At 38.6% G+C, this 17748-nt stretch overlaps 1 protein-coding gene across 2 annotated transcripts in view; it reads left to right on the top strand.

The window, feature by feature from the left end:
* Positions 1–10514, top strand: part of LOC120806083 (rab GTPase-activating protein 1) — a 73859-nt gene extending 63345 nt beyond the window's left edge. For both annotated transcript variants that reach the window (XM_040156773.1, XM_040156772.1), the window contains 3 exons: positions 5833–5904; positions 8755–8955; positions 9666–10514. In XM_040156773.1, coding sequence (XP_040012707.1) covers positions 5833–5904; positions 8755–8955; positions 9666–9788 — 396 coding nt within the window. In that variant the 3' untranslated portion in view covers positions 9789–10514. The remainder of the gene's footprint in view (positions 1–5832; positions 5905–8754; positions 8956–9665) is intronic.
* Positions 10515–17748: the final 7234 nt, after the last annotated feature.

Raw genomic sequence — 17748 nt, 5'->3', positions numbered from 1 at the left:
AAAGGGCAAACAATAAATAAATAAAATATATTAAAATGGATGCAAGTAAAATGAAATTCTTTTAATCCTGGGGTCTGGAACAGTCTAAAGACCTTCACTTCAGTGTTTCAGACTACACGCAGGGCCATTGTGGAGCTGAAAGTTCTGAAATATAGCAAGAAGCCAGACCATTAAGTTCCTGAAAGGTAATCAATAAAATCTTTTAATCAATCCTACAACCTACTGCTAGCCAGTGTAAAGAGACAAAAATAGATGTAAATGGGAAACAGCTCTTAGTTCTTTGCAGCTGGAAGATAACTTGACAAAAATGATTTTAAAAGTTTCAGAATTTTTTCTAATCTGTTGCTTAAATTTAATTATGAGGAACTTTAAAATCTAAAGTAGATGAAAAGACAGCTGCTCTTTGATCTGGAAGAAGCACAGAAAAGAGGAGCTTAGCATACAGAACAGAAGGAGACAGTACTAGTAGCTTGTAACTGGTGATCAGATATAAATGTCCAGTAATTCTTTAGGTCCAAATTTGAGTTTTGCCAGATGAATGTTAAAAATGTAGTGTTAAAAAAGTTTTAGTGATATTTATGGCTGCACGATTGAAGACTTACCATGGTCCAAAAGGAATAACTCATCATGATTAACAAAACTGGATAAAAACTCTTGAACTTGAGCAAAAGCTGCCAGCAGTTTTCTGTCTCAGCCGCAAGTCATGGTCTGAAGGTTTATTCATTAATAACTTCATTTATATCTCAAAGCACAACATAAATTAAAAAAATATTTTTTTGCCAACATCATTGAACATGTCTTGTTCTAATCCTTTAATATTTTAACTAGGTTGAACAGTCTTTATAATTAAGATACTCCCTCACACTCTGCTCAACTGGCATCTCCATCTAAACAGTGACTACACTGGTTGTACATTTCATCAAACTTATGCATATAGTCATATTTCTGTTCCTGTGGAGCATAGTTTTGTTTACTTTGTGTTGTGCTACTTAGAAGGTAGTTTTGTCTGTTTTGGTCTGTTTTATGTGCCTCATCCTGAACTCTGGATGTTCGAGTGACCCTTGAGCACCTCTTCTCCACTTATCTTTCCTTATTTGGCTTTTCTTTTTCGATCTAAGCTCTGATCAAGCCACTACCGTGGCAGGACTAGCCATAAATATTTAAAAATAATATAAGAGCGATCTGTTTTCATCCATTCATGTAGTTAGTGAAGCCGAAATATCTAATTTTATGAACTGTCCCTAAAATGAACCCAGAGCCTTTGATGACTCTGTTTGTGAGCATATTTTGAGTTCCTGTCTCTGAATTCCTCTTACAGTGAATTTCATCCTTTCAGATCTCATCCTGTCACTTAATGCTTAAATATAAACCTATCCAGATCAAGTACTATTATCATCAGCATAGAGACATTATGCAACAATTCAGCTCCTTTCGCTTCCTGAGCAGGCAGACGAAAATAGCAAGACGACTAATTTGGAAACGGACCTTAACTTCACCTGAGTCTAAAAATATTGGCGGCAGATTGGAATTGACAGCAGACCTGAAAACTGGTGACAAGAGCACTCATAGAGGAGAGGGGCTTTAATAGTTGTGTTTTTGTGTGTATTATGGGTGAAAGCAGCCTTCAGGCTGCTTGGGTGGAGCTGAGAGCTGTGCGAAAATGGGGCTTATTCAAAAATAGTTCTTTTTGTGACAGGGAGGAAGGGGGTAATAGATGGGGAGAGGCAGAAAATGAACATAAGTCTTTGCAGGAGAGAGCAGAGGGAGGACAGTAGCATTCAATCCTCTGGGACTGACAAGTTGAGGAATGCCCCAAAATAGCCCGCGTTGTTTTCCAACCCAGATAACTCGAATCATTCTTCAAATAGCATTTTCCTCTTTCAGTGGCTGTGAATGCCAAGTTTCTTTTTGTGGTATTAGAGCCAAAAAAAAAAAAAAAAAGCTTTGTGTGCTAATTGCCCCTCCAGCCTGCACAGACAGAGAAATGTCTGGTGAAGCTAAAAACTGTATTGAGTGGTATATTGTAATCCACATTGTAGGAGTAGAGCCTGTTTAGATACACCCAGGCTGGCCAGGCCTTTGCCAGGTAACATGTGCCAGTGCTTTTGTTTCTAAGGCCCTGTCAGCCTTATATTGATTATATAGTTTTAAGATATTTTGGCCCTTGACACCAAAATATTCTCAACATTTCACATTAATGATATAAATCTGATAAATAATTAAATTTGCATGCGTTTACTATATGCCCACTGTAAGCATTTGCATTGTATATATACATTATTGACTGAAAAAACAAACAATAAATTAAAGCTTCACAAAGGAAAAAGATGTACTGCATGCTGTGGAGAAGCACAAGGGGGAAAAAACAGGAGGCGGGGAGAATAAGAGAGCAGGGGGCAGCTGCAGCATCAAGCGGCATAAGAGATTAGTAGTTTTGAAGGAAAGGTGGAGAGATGGGTACATTAATGGCATTTGAGAGCAAATGAAGGATGACAGGAGAAAAAGATAAAAGACATGTAGGGGGAGAATGACGGCTATCTGCTTGGCTAAAGATACCCCGATAGATGTAAAGATTGATCTCTAAAGGAGGAGGATGAATAGATATACAGTATATGCTGCAGAGAGCAGGAACAGATAAAAGGATAGTCAGTCTACAGAGAGGTAGGATGAACCGATTTACCCATTAGGATGACTCATGTCACATTGATCTCTCTGTTCAAATGCAAGCTAGAGCTGCGTTGTGTGTGTTTATGTTTCTTACCATGTTTGTTGTTGGGTGTTACAGGTATAGAAGGAGGGGAAGGGGAGAAAAAGAGACTGGATATATGTAAGGATGCATGTGCATACTTGCACATGTCCATCCTGTGAGCCCTGCTGGAAAAACAGGACCTTATGACATCACTAATGGATTTAAAGTTAAGAGGATGAAGTCTCCTCCACAAAGACTGATTTACCTTGAGCTACAGAGTTAGAATTGGAAAAATCAGGTAGTACATAGTGTTATGTTCAGTCAGGATAGGCAGAAATCATAACAGTCTGTACAGAAACAGTTTAAGGTTTTTCTTAGTGGAACAGTACACTATGGTCTTTATCTCTGAAATCTTTTCTTAGTTGCATGAGCATGGATTTGCTTTAAATTAATAACATTACAAATTTCTGTTCCCTTGTCCCATTATATTCTGGCTCTACTACAATAAAAAAAACCTAGGTAGTACAGCTTTTTAAACACTCCTTTGTAAAATAATTCAATCAAAACCTAAAAGTAGTCGTCGGTGGTAGGAGGGAATGGAGGGTTATTTCAAGTTCTTCTCAATTCTCCCAGTTTAATGTTTATTACATAGACTGAATGATGTTTTATAGTAAGTGGTGGGAAGTACAGATAGGTTCATAAATATCTGAACAGTGACACAATTTTCGTCATTTTGCCTCTGTACACCACCATAATGGATTTGAAACGAAGTCATCAAGATGTGATTGAAGTGTACACTTCAATCACATCTTTAATTCAAGGGGTTGAACAAAAATATCACATTAACCGTTTTACAGCCATTTTAATACATAGTCCCTCATTTTCAGAGGCTGAAAAGTAATTGGGCAAAACAACACAATTATAAATAGGGATTATTTTTAATACTTGGAGGAAAATACTTTGCAGTCAATGACCACCTGAAGTCTGGAACCCACTCACCAAATGCTGAGTTTCCTCTGTTCAGCAAGGCCTTTACTAAAGCCGCCTTCAGTTGCTTTTTGTTTGTGGGTCTATCTGCCATCAGTTTTGTCTTCAGTAAGTGAAAAGCGTGCTAAATTGGGTTGAGGGCAGGTAACTGACTTGGCCATGGAAGAATATTCCATTTCTTTTCCTTGAGAAGCTCTTGGGTTTCTTTCGCAGTATGTTTTGGGTCATTATGCATCTGTACTGTGAAGCACTGTCCTATCAGTTTTACAGCATTTGGCTGAATCTGAGCAGATAGTATAGCCCTGTACACTTCAGAATTTATCCTGCTACTTCTATCAGCAGTCACATCATCAATAAATACCAGGGACCCAGTTCCATTGGCAGCCAAACTGCCTCCACCATGTTTGACAGATGATGTGGTATGCTTTCTTCTGTCCAAAGAGTCTTGTTCCAGAACCGGGAAGGCTTTTTAATTGTTTTCTGGAAAAGTCTCATCTGCCCTCTCTGTTCTTGAGTGTTACCAGTGGTTTGCACTTTATGGTAAACGCTCTGTATTTGTTCAAGAAGGTGTCTCTCAGTTGTAGACTTTGACATTGATACACCAACCTCCTCCAGATGTTGTGAAGGGTTTTTCTTCACTAAGGAAAGAATTCTGTGATCATCCACTTTAGTTGTTTTCTGTCGTCTTCCAGGCTTTCGGGTGTTGCTGACATCGCCAGTTTATTCCTTCCTTATAAGAATGTACCAAATTGTTGATTTGGCCACTCCTAAAGTTTCTGCCATCTGTCCGATAGGATTGTTTTTTTTTTTTTTCAGCCTAATGATGGCCTCCTTCATTTGCATTAACACCTCTTTGGACTCTATATTGAGATTTCCCATGAACAGCTACCAAATGCAAATTCAACACTTGTATTCAACTCCAGACCTTTTATCTGCTTCATTGGTCCTTACATAACGAGGGAACAGGCCACACCTGGCCATGAAACTGATCAATTGTCAACTATCCAATTACTTTTGAGCGTCTTAAAATGAGGGACTATGTATAAAAACGGCTTTAATTCCTTCCTATTTTTTGTTAAAGCCCTTGAATTAAAGCTGAAATCCTTCACTTCAATCACATCTTGATGGTTTTGTTTCAAATCCATTGTGGTGATGTACAAAGGCAAAATAACAGAAATTGTGTGGCAGTCCAAATACTTATGGGCTAAACTTTACATTTACTTATGTACTGTACTTTTGCAATTTGTAAGTCTGATGTACTTATTGTTTAATTGAATATTTGAATTTTATGCTACTTTATAATTCAGCTCTGCTGCATTTCAGAGGCAAAGATTGTACTGTTTAAGCAACTCAATTTATCTGACAGGTATCCTTACTAGTTACTTTGCAAATTAAGATTTTACATAAAAATATACGATCATGTCATTAAATGACACATTGCTCTCATTTAAACTACATAAAAGTATATGAAGTAGGTATATTAGCTTCCTATTTGAACCAGCTGCAACATTAAAATGTTAAAATAATAATGTAATAGTATGATATGTGTAACAATATAACACTCTAGAATGGGCCATTCCGCATGAAGAGTACTTAAACATTTTACACATTGACTGTATTTTGCTCTACTTCAGTATAATTTTGAAGGCAGGACTTTAACTTGTAATATTTTAATACTGTAGCATTACCTTTTTTTCTTAAGCAAATGATATAAATACTTCTAATACTGATTATAGTGTATGTTTTACACATCTGCCTTAAAATCTTCCATATTGTTGAGACTGGGTTTCCCAAATTGATCTAAGACTCACATAATATGCACCAGGAACTACATCTGTTTTAATGAAAAGATGAAACAAAACTTTCTTTTCCCTGGATTTTTGCACTTATAAAATTCTACAATATTGCATTTGTTGATAAATATTGCTGGGTTGTTTTCCTTAGAATTTTTACCCATATATTTCATTCATTTAATTATTTTTAGTAAACCAACAGTGCAGCAGTCTAGAACTAATGGCAGTACTGACTATTGAGATTGTCACATTGATTGAAAGATGCAACGGAGTGTGGGTGAATTGTTGATAGAGTTGACAGCAGTCTGAAAGAACTTAGCTGAACCAATCTCTTGTTTTCAACTGTCTCCCTGATTCCTATAGATCTGCTCCCAGCTGAGCGAACGACTGGAGAAACAACAGACAGCCACCCGAGGAGAACTGGAGAAAATCCGGGTGAGTTTTATATACACACACACACACACACACACACACACACACACACACACACACACACACACACGCACACTGCTGTGTGCCCTCAAACCCATACCGCAGATTAACAGCCAGAGCTATAAGTGGAGCATAATTACAGAGCTCTGCTGTTAGCGACAGATGTGTGAATGTATATATGTGTCTCTTTTACACAGTGTCTAATTGAAGAATTAATGATATAACTACAGCTCTTAGGATGCCACATTATCACTGACTGCTTTTTGTCTCTTGCATGTGCAGGTTTGTTTATACCAACATTCATGTTAGACTTTAGATGATGTAATCTAGCAGTGCTGACCCTGTTTAAACCATCATCATCCTGAGGTCTATCCCTGGTGAATAATTAAGATTTTAAATGTCAGAGATCCGATGTCTCTCATTCTTCTTCTTTTGAATTTGTCATTCTTTTTCCTCCATTATCTTCAATCACCAAACACTGATGGTTGATTGTGATTAACAAGGTTAAAATCAATTGGTTACACACATAATGACCCATAACATATAACAAAAATGCTCATCAAAGATATTTTCTCACCATTATTTGCATAACTTTTGAAATTAGTACTTTATGTATCAGACATTAATTCTGCAATCCATGGCAAAAGTTGATGTGAGGTGGGTTTTAGAAAGCATGGTTGCTACTCTGTTAGCCAATATCAGGCTGGCAAAATCCAGCTTTTACCTCCATGTAGAATTTCAGAGGCTGAAATGCACAGAAAATTTTTGGTCCCTTGCCCCCTGAGTTTGCAAGTATGTTGAGTACTATATTGCCATCCTGTAGTCTTGACTGGCATTGAAATCAAAGCTTTTTGGGGAAGAATGAGGAGGTAGGCTAAGGAACCAGGGCCAGACATCTCATTTCCAGCACTTGCACACTTGGCTCACAAACTGTTTGTTTGTAGCTGGGAGAAAGGCCATTTTGGCAGAAAGCTCTGTCAGGCTGCCCAAAAACTCACAAAAGGAGAGACAAAAGGTCTATTGCACCAAGGATAAGTCCTGTAAAGGATGTGGCAGGGCTTCGGTGTGTATGTGTGTGTGGTAAAGGTAAATGGCTGCAAGTCAATCATCTTGTTTGTTCTTATCTTTTTTTTCCTGTATTATTGACCAGTAATCATGCAGCAAAGGCAATAAAGCTGTCAACAACTGCAGTTATAAGTGATGTGGGGGAACAGTGATGTGAAGTAGATCATATACAGTATAATTGTAAGTTACAACAGTGTTAATGAGACATGTTTAAATAATGTACTGACATACTTATTCATTAAAACTGTATTTAATGTGATGACAGAAACAGTTTTAGCTTTGGCGCTCTGCTGCTTCATTAATACTCCCATCCACTTCTGCAGTGATGAGCCTGCTGCAAAAACATTATAAGTATTATTCAGCTTCAAACTCAGTTGACAGTTTAATCCAAATGAAACATAATATTATTAAATATTGATTTTAAAGGAATATCTCAACCAACAAAGTCAACTGTTGTTGCTAAGGCACACAACCTAGACTGTAAAGTACTGTAGATAGTGTTACTTGTTAGTGCAAACTCACGCCCCAATCTATCTACAGTACAGTGGTCTCTAAGGCTTCAGCCTACTGAAGAGGAACCAGGCAATTCGGCCCTAACAGCACGGCCATTATAAAGTTTGGTTGCCATGAGCCAAATTTAGAAATAGCAAGTGAAGCAACAACACCCCTCTATCATTTCCACATATGTATCTGTGCTGCAGTAACGTTAACTTAGATGAATCTCTCTGAGTTAGCAACATAGTCAGTATGGCTCTGTTCACAGTGATTTTCTGTTGCTGCTTGCACAAATCCTCTCTATCCACTAATAGCCCATCACATACAAGGGCACCCAAAAAGAACTCGGGTCGGGTTGGGTTGGTGAAGTGCGCCTGGTCCCGGAACTCGCACACAGCATGCTCTCATGTGTACCCTGAATGACAGGCACACAGAGATGGCGCCGGTAAAGAGACTGTCAGGGCTGGTAAAAATATTATGGATTTTTTCATGGTTCTACGGCCCACCAATGGTATGCCGGCCCCATGATGGTTGTACACACGTGTAGCATGCCGGCGGTCAGAGTGATTATTAAGTGATAATAAAAATCTGTCTAACTTAATGTTAGCTAGTTAAATCTACCTTTCTCTCTCTTCTTTCTTGATCTCTTCTTTCTCTCTTTCCCTCTAACCTCGGTTGGGTTTCCACGTCTCCACTTCCTGTATCTGTAGTTTAAAATTAAAAGCCCTCTGCAGAGTCATGAAATCACAACTTCATGACATTGCTGCGGCGGCAATAATTTATTTAATGGAAACACTGTAGCGATAGTCCAAAGAAACCAAGTTGTCCGCCCTCTCACAAAGATCTTTGTTGGAGCTTTTACGTTTTGATTTCTTTTCCTGGTGAACATTGCTGGCTTCAAGGAGGCTTTTATTTGATTTTATTCTCACGTGTGCAACACCTTTATTTCTAAAGTCATCATTTCTTCTGAACGCACTACACATAAACTTAGGTACAAGTGTAGTCAGTTTTTTTAATGGCATCAGTGGGTTAGGTTCTATCTTTAACTTGATATCTTTCTTTGTGCCTTTATCTTGAGTCTTCCTTTCTTTTTGCCTTTACTCCCCACTTTCATCCTCTGTCTTATGTTTTTTAATCTCCTCCAGCTTAAAGGGAAATGCTCTGAGAAGCCAATTGTTTCAGCAAAAAAAGTAGCTTGCAAGGTCAGAAACTGGTATAAAGATGTAATTTATTACCTAATTTTGTCTCTAACCTTTTCTATTTTGTCTTTCTGTCTCTCATATCCTTCTTTAGTCCAAAGTGGAAGGTTGTGAGAAGTGCAGCAGTCTTTTCAACAAAGAGGGTCGTGTGCGGGCCGCTGTGACCACAGCGCCTGCTGGAGGGACTGAGGAGACCGATGAGGAGAAGGAGGGTTTGAAGAACCAGCTGAGAGAGATGGAGCTTGAACTAGCCCAGACCAAACTGCAGCTGGTGGAGGCTGAGTGCAAAATCCAGGTACAACTAACATACAGTTTTGGCCCAAACTACAAAACATGAAATCAGAGTTTTAGAATGACATACTGTATAGGAATATAGCCAAAGGCAGACTAAAAACTCTTATAAAAACTAGGGATTTCCCGTTCACATAGTTCTGCCCCCCAGTCTCTATGCCTGAGATCTTGTGATTCATGTTCTATGTAGTTGTGCTAGAACAATATAACTTGAATCACACTAGCCCTGCTCCCGTCACGACTTGCAAGCTCCTCCACTTGGCATAGAAGCCAACAATCAAATAGACCTTGACTCTCAGTAAGTCTGTTATACCGACCTTTGCTGCATTCACACATTCAATACTACTTAGACCGCCTTTAAGAGGGTACCTAAAGACAGTTTCGTGGTGAGGATACAGGCGGCTTGAAAATGGGGCAGGAGGTCTGAAAAGAGAATTGAGGCTTCATCATTTCCAGTCAGTCCAGTCATTAAGGTGGGGAACAATTTGAGACATCCATTTCTTAATATCTAGGCTACCTGATTTTATGTAATATAGTGTCACCTGCCTAGCAATTAAAAAGGGAGTTCAGGGATATTTCTTTATCAACCCTTGAGCAACACCACAGTAAAGAAGTGTCTCATTATTATTTGTAAACATTATTTTTTGGCAGATTTGTTTAGTTTCCTGTCGCTTTGAATGCCATTCATAGTTCTTCTCTTTCTTTTTCAATCAGGACCTGGAGCACCACCTGGGTCTGGCCCTCAATGAGGTGCAGGCTGCCAAGAAGACTTGGTTCAACCGAACGCTCAGCTCCATCAAAACCGTTACTGGGACCCAGGGAAAGGAGACCACCTAACCTGATAACCCCCACCCACCCAGTTTTACCCAGACCGTGTTTGGAGCTCAGTGCAACTCACCACGCTGAAACCTCTGGACCCCTTAACTTAAGCCACTGGGCCATAAGTTTAACTTGAACATTGACCGTTAAAACCCAGGATGACCATTACTACAGACTGTGTTACTTATCAAAAATGTCCTTGTGTCTCCCTGTCCCCATGCATACTGAGCTAATCACCCCCACCCATTTCTTTCCCTCTTCACCCTGAATGACTACAGCCATCCGTGCTGATGAGTAGGGACTTAAAAACATAAGATGAAGTACAATGGTACCACTTTCCCCAGAGAAACAACGTGCTTCCATCGGTCACAGAAAGAAAAGCGTAAAAAAGTGTAATGCTTCATTGATTTCTGTCTTTGTACTGCTGATATTTAAGAACGACAGAAGGAAGGTAGGACATCTGGACTGTAACTGTCCTGACGGGATAGAGAAGAAAACACTCCGTCCTTCCTTACCCTTCTGCCTGCTCCCCTCTAAACTACTGGCACAAACCAACCAGTCCGTGTAAAATTTGTTTTAGGTACGAGAGCTAATATACGCCTTTTCATAACTGAGCTTTTTCTAATTTACGTTGAACAATACCTTTCTTTTTCTATATATGTACATGAATGTGCTTATGTAAAGAGAATACGTGTGTGTGTGTGTGTGTGTGTGTGTGTGTGTGTGTGTGTGTGTGTGTGTGTGTGTGTGTGTGTGTGTGTGCGCGCGCGTGCACATGTTCCTTGTTTTGTTTTGTGTAGACTGTGAGGTGTATGTGTTCATGTGTGTGTGACTTGAAAAAATGTGTTTTAATGCATAAATAATTGACTGAAATAACGTTAAACTGTGTGTAACAGTGAAAGCGTAATAGAGTGTGTGGGAGTCCAAGGGAAAGAAAAAGCACTAAGGTTATGAGTGTGTGCATGCATGTAAGGGAAAACAGTTTTTCCTGGTTGTTTAGTTTCCTTAAATGTCCAAATGTGTATATGAATAATGCTAAAGAGAAGTTTGCTGACAAAGCCTTGATCTGAAGGTCGATAAAGATGATACTAGTAGATATGAATATGTAATTTACAGTAAAATAAAAGCTTAAAAGCTGTTGTAACTACAAACAGCAGCACAACTTTCCTCACATCGAATTTCACACATAACATCAAAACGTGCTTGAGGTTTGTTTGGTTTGAATCTCCCAGCACAAACAAACTTAAAAAGCTCCAAACCATGAAAACCTCTGCATGCATTATACAATACGTGTATGTATGTTAGAACATTGTTGAACCCCATAATGGTGCAATAATTGTTATAAACCCTAAACATCGCTTACAGAAGCGTACAGTCAAAATGAAAAGCGCACACACACAGAAAATTACAATTCCTGTTGTATTTGAACACACCTTCAAAACCCACCTCCCTCTTTCTGGGCGCCAGCTGCTCTGTGATCTTTGACCTTGACTGGCAGGTTCATGTTTGATATTTTGTTGAGCAGAGTGGCAGGTTGCTGTGTTTACAGTGGTTTTCACAGTTTACTCAGGCCACTGGGATCTCTCTTATCACTACACACACAAGCACTGAATTACAATGTCTTACACTTACACTTAACATTTATATAAAGGCAGGTACAGAACAAACACTCAGTGGCCACTTCATTAGGAACACCTGCCGGTTGAAGCAGTCATGCAGGCCCTCCAAACATGCAGATATGGTCAAGGAATGTGGTTACTTCTTATGAAAATATTAGGAAGACGTGATCCAAACGATAGATAGACTATAATTAATGAAATACGAGGCTGGTCATCTTTATAGAGTTGAGGAAAACGGAAACAGTATAGTCAGTGGCAAAAAAAAAAAACATGCCTTGTCAGCGAGTGGAGTCAGAAGTGACTGGCCAGAAAAGATGTTTAAAACGAAGAGGAAGGCCACACTGAGACGGATAAGCCCAGCACAGTGTTCCAGCAGCGTGCAGAAGCGCATCTCACAACGTATGACCTGTTGAATCTCAGCTTGACTTTAGTTTCCGCTGCTGAAATCTGCTGTAAAAAACCAGACAATGGGGGAATATTGTGCAGGTGATCGATGATTAGAAAAATTCTATATGATACAACAAATTATAGTTTCTGTTGTCACATGCTGATGGTAGGGTCAAATTTAGCATGAGACGCACGAATCCTGTGTTAAATCTAGGGTATCTGGTGGTGTAAGGAGAGGAGTGTTTTCTTGGCCTATGTTAGGGTCCCTTAACGTCACTGGAGTACCACAGTGCACAACCGCATTGTTATTGTCCGGGTGCACCTCTTCATGGCTGTGTGACAAGGCGTTCATCATCTCAAGATGGATGCAGGAACATGACAGAAACCCGTGTTTATTCCAGCTGCGTGCACTCAACTCAGTAGAGCACCTTTGGGATGAGGTGGAACGGCGTAAGCGTAACACAAGCCCATCACGGCTCACAAAAATCTGCAGGAATTGATCGACTTTATCGAACCAGCATGGAGCAAAATCCCTGTGAAACATTTCAAGCACCTTCATGCCTCAACGAATTTGACATGTTCAGGACGAAAAAAACAGATGTTACCCAGAACTGAGAAGTTTTAAATATTGAAGTTGCCGCTGAGTGTGTGGATATACACACACTGTTGTGAATGTAGGGGAAGAAGAGTCATACATGTAAAGACACTTGTCGACTGCCAAAAGTGTAACTCTGCACCTAAGGCATAGATGAGTATCACAGGAGTCACACCATCAGTCGCAGGAGTTCAGAGCTATGTCTTCAGAGTTCACAGTAGGGGTCAAAGTGGCAATCACTCTAAATCAGGCCATTGGGAGCTGGGGTGGGTAAAAGTGCTTGTGTGTGTGTTTCCATACTTAACTGACCAGGAATAGGCCTCAACAATATTCCAATTTCCGATCATACTTCAGTAATCGTATTCGATTGGGGGGGGGCCTAAAATGAACCAATACTGTAAATTACATCTAACTTGGAAGATGGAATCTGATTGGCTGGAATCTACTTGTGATGTCAGAGGAAAAGTCCAGATGAGATTGAAAGAAACAAAGGGCCATTCCTCTAAAGGCACTGGGTTGTATATAACAAATATTAAAAAAAAAAGAATTATAGAGTTTTTGTTGATGATTTTCTACTCTGTAACTATAACTAATGTCGGCTACTTGTACCTACCTACCTGCTGCCGTGCTACAGTTTAATCCACAGATGAGTTTTATGTTTTTAATGATTATTTTGCTCCAAGCTTTCTCAGTCAGACTGCTGTTTGGTTAATTAAATGCCAAAACGTAGCTTTATCATCCAACAACAGAAACATTATCAACGTGTGGAAATTGTAATAGTGTAGGATGCATTGTGTATACTTAATGAATTTCAATATAAAGATATCTACACAAAACTATCTCAGTTTCTTTCTTTCTGCTGTCTGATCATACAGTAATTGATTAAGCAAAACTGTCAAACATTCTCTGATATTAAGACTATATGTTGTTTTTGTTTTTATATTATTTCTCTTTCTCTGTTTTATCATAATTTTTGGACTGTTGGTTGGAAAAAATAAGATGTCTGAAGATGTCACCTTGGTAAACTGTAATGAGATTAGGTATCATTTAAAAACGTTTAAATCGAGTCCCGATACAATACTTTAGGGTTTTTCCACAAAACTCTTTTTTCAGGTATTTGATCAAAGAGAAGTTAATTAACCAGACTCAATGACAGTTTTTTGACATTCTGTGCTACAGGAGACAATTGTGTTGGCACCAAAATCTATTTTGGTTTAAACTCAATCCTAGTTATAACGTTTTTAACTTTGCTCCATCAGCAGGCTCTGCAGAAAGAGGGTAACTTCAAATCAGTTCAAAGACGAGATTACGCTGAAGGATCATTTAAAGGATACTTCCGGTTTATTTCAACTTGCTATGCTGTTCTGCCTGAGTACTTGTTTCACCAAATCTCAACAATGGAGGTGGCGAGTGCAAAGTTAGTATGACCCAAAAGCCACAATAGCCACCTTTATGGGAAATACACCAAGTTGTAATAAACCAGAATTATTAAGAGTGCTCTATAAGAAGCTACATGTGGGCGAGGGGACGCTGGGGATAAATTGCTTGGTGCAGTGATGTTTAAACTGTGTCTGTCTGGTTTCTATAGATTTCCTCTTACCAGAGAGAACAAAACAGTAAATATACCCTGAGAAAGCCACAGTTATTTGAACACTGGGGTACAAATTATCAGCAAGAATCTGCTCGTAGTTGAGTGAAACAGTAAAATAGGATTGCGAATTCTAAATGTTTAAAATATGTTTAATTTCTCAGCATTTAAAAAAAAAAAAAAATCCCTTTTGTTGGTCCATTTCCTATCCTTTGTTGCCAGGCACCTTCTAATCTATTTTTGTTTGCAGTTGGATTAATATGACGCCTTGTCAAAAATGGGACAATTTTAACCAAGTAACTCTTCGATATCAAAACCATCATCTGTGCCACTTTCACCCTGCTTTCCCTCATCAATACATTCTCTCTTTCACTTTTAACAAAAATGGAAGCTTTTGAGTCACCTCACATATTAAGGTGTCTCCTGACATTTTTAGAACATAAGGTATTTATAAGGTTATTTATTTATTGCTGTTTTTCATCTTTATCCCTCTCCAGAGTTCAAAGCCATCTTCTATAAAAAAAAATCTATAAAGCTGAAAGGGTTGTTTCCTCTGTGATTCCTAGCTAATATCTTGCATTGCAGCTGAAAAGGAGAAAGCGATAAAAGAGGCCCATGCCATTGTTATGATGAGACTTCTCTAGGTCACCTCTCAGGAACACGTCTCTGGACATCTGAGAGTTTTTTGAACATAAAAATAAACCTGTTTTCTTCTAGCTAATTATGTCTTATGAAAACAGCCTCTATCTGTCAGCCACTTGAACAAGCTGTTTCCCTCGAACTGCATGGAAATCTCTTCATAGCTTTTACTTATTTTGGCTCCAGTTCTACCGCTGATCTTCTCCCTCAGAGATCCACCCCCCGTAACATGTGACTGCATTGTTATCTGTGTCAGGTATGAGCTATTTTCTGCCTTGTCCTTGGTGTATAAATTGTACAGTGTGCACTGATTGTGCTGGAGGTCTTACATATATCATTTGGAGTGTTTATAACTTGCAGGTCATAAAATTATCACCTCATGTGATAATGGCAGTTGGGATCTTGGCTCGGCCTCAGCTACTGTGGCTGCAGATTAAAGCAGCAGACGTGGTGGTTTTGAAACCCGGTACCTGTAGCAGCTGGAGGTCAAAAGCGTCAGTATTATGCAATATCAGCTTGACACTTTCCCGCCTCCTCTTCCTTTCCTGCGTTACAGAGCTAAAAATACGACCAGCACACAGCAACAGAGTAAATTGCAAAGGTGGAACGCTGATGGGATGGGCATCTTCAGTCACTGCTCGAGGAACTCGTTAGTGACTTGTAAGTCAGGGATGAAACTGTGTGTGTGTGTGTGTGTGTGTGTGTGTGTGTGTGTGTGTGTGTGTGTGTGTGTGTGTGTGTGTGTGTGTGTGTGTGTGTGCGTTAGAGGGCCATGTGAAGCTACTTGGACGTTGGAGCCTCCCAACAACCTCCTGAACTCCCTGCCAACTGATCTCCTAAATACAGAAACACATACTGAACCTATGATGCTTTGGCTACCGACAACTTTGACAAGCGTAACATCAGATGTGAAAAATTATTAAGCACATACAGTTTTGAAGTAAATTTTAAGATTTAAAAGAAATGATTCTTTGCAGACTCACGTTTTCTAAATAAATATTGCTGTTTTTATTGCATTTTAGTGTTTTTTAGAATAATTTAACACTGATGGGACCATTCTTCACTGGCAGTATTTTTACTTTTGATAAAAGGGCTGAAACTATTGATAATCTCTATCAGTGATTAATCTACAGATTAGTTTCAGATGATTAATTTTATGTTGCACGACTAATTGATTAATCGAGCAATCATTCCAGCTCTGATTGATAGTACCCATGACAATATTAGAATGTGAAGCATGTTCTCACAACACAATGAAATATATCCATTAAAAGGCTGTTGGGAACATTATGCGGAGCTTTAAGAAAAAAACAAAACAAAAAACAAGGGAAAAAAACAACAACTAAATTTAGCCTGGTTTGAACCTACACATCTTTATTTTATTGCAAGTATTTGTTTGCTTGTATCTGAGAAAATGTTTGTAAGCTAAACCTTTACCTGTTTACACTGATACTTTTATAGTAAAGGATTTGAACATTTATTTCATGTACAGATACAAAGACTGCAGTCCAACACTCCACAGTCAGTTTTGTTCTTCCTCTTAATCACAAGACACACACCTACCTTTTCCGTTCTCTACTCCCTTGGAGGGACTGTGTGAACGTTCGAATGTTTGTTGTGGCCCTTTAAGGTGAAATCCTGAATCTGTTATCTCATTCGTTCAGGTGAGGAGTGTGAACATAGTAGAGCCTCCACCTGTTCAGAAAAGATATTCGCCTGAGTAGAAATTTCACACTCCTCTACTGTGTCCAATTACTTTGCTATCATGTCCCTCTTAATGGACAATTAAGCCTGAGGGTATTTTCAGGAAAAGAAATATATCATTTTCTTAGTCCATAACATCTGATTACCATGTTCATGGTTTTAAAATTAAATGTGGAGTGTTGAGAGAAATAATGACAACTTCCTTTCTAAAACATTTATAAATTTGTACATTTTTAAATTTTTGATATTGGATGAACTCTATCCCTTCTCACATCATCCTCAGTTGGTAAATCCACCAAAACCACATTTTTTATTCTGACATTTTCTAGTGTATGTGCTCCCACTACACATTAGAATAAGGAGATTAAGAATGATCACATTAAAATTACTTTGAAGAGAATAAAACTTGAAATACTAATACATAATAAATAATACATCATGGACTCAACACTTACTTTAACATTGATAACAAACTTCATATTTTGATACAACAGTTTTCTTTATTAACTTTTCCACTGCCCCTGGTTTAATATCAATTTACTGGCACTAAACATCATTTAAACAGTGCTGTTGCTCTGCTACTAACAGTGTTTACAGGTTTGATGTCACAAACATGTCAAAAAGCAGGGTGGAGGGAGGATGCACTAATGTGATCCAGATGGGAGCAGGCTGATAACTAATCTGGGGGCAAAGAAGAAGTCAGAGATAGTACATTTTAAACTGAATTATCCAGACTTAAAACACTGGGACTTGCTGGGTAAAAAAATAATCAGTGAGTTTCAATTTTTTTGTGGTAAAAAAAAAAAAAAAAAAGTTGAGCCTGTTGCCAATTATGTCAAACTGCGAAGAGTGTGGAGGAGACAAGGTCAGGACTGACTTAAGCATATGATCTCCCCCGAGCTGAATTTGATGATTTTAACATCACAACATTGGTTCTTCCATTCATTACAATTTTGGCTCTTCAAGGTGCCCTGTGGAGTTTGTTTTTTACATTAACTGATTATTACCAAAATAGACCATTCACTTCTAAGACATTGTTTCATATCACTAAGAGTGGTCGAAAAATCCACAAGATAAGTTTAAGTAATCATGCTGCTAAAACAAAAAAAGCAAACAGCTATTTTCAGAAATGTCTTAAAGTTAGATATGAATGGTATGGGTGGGGAAGGATCTTTAGACCTAAAGGTCTTTCGTTGTGTCAGTCGTGAGTTTCTGCTATCTAGGTTTTCCAACTGAAATGCCTCACATTAATAAGTTCACTGTGTGAAATGTTATGTGGGTGAAGCTCAACGAAAAGGTTGGACTTCCTTTCTGTCTCCCTTTGGGGTCCCTCAGGGATCCATTAAAGCCCTCTCTTGTTTAGTGTCTATATAAACTACATATTTTTATCCTGCCCTAATGTTAATACAAAAATATATGCAGATGATACAGTTTTGTATGTTCATG

Source organism: Xiphias gladius, chromosome 20 (genome assembly GCF_016859285.1).
Source record: "Xiphias gladius isolate SHS-SW01 ecotype Sanya breed wild chromosome 20, ASM1685928v1, whole genome shotgun sequence".
Lineage (NCBI taxonomy): Eukaryota > Metazoa > Chordata > Actinopteri > Istiophoriformes > Xiphiidae > Xiphias > Xiphias gladius.
Note: the sequence above shows the minus strand (reverse complement) of the source record. Positions and strands in the feature narration are given on the sequence as shown.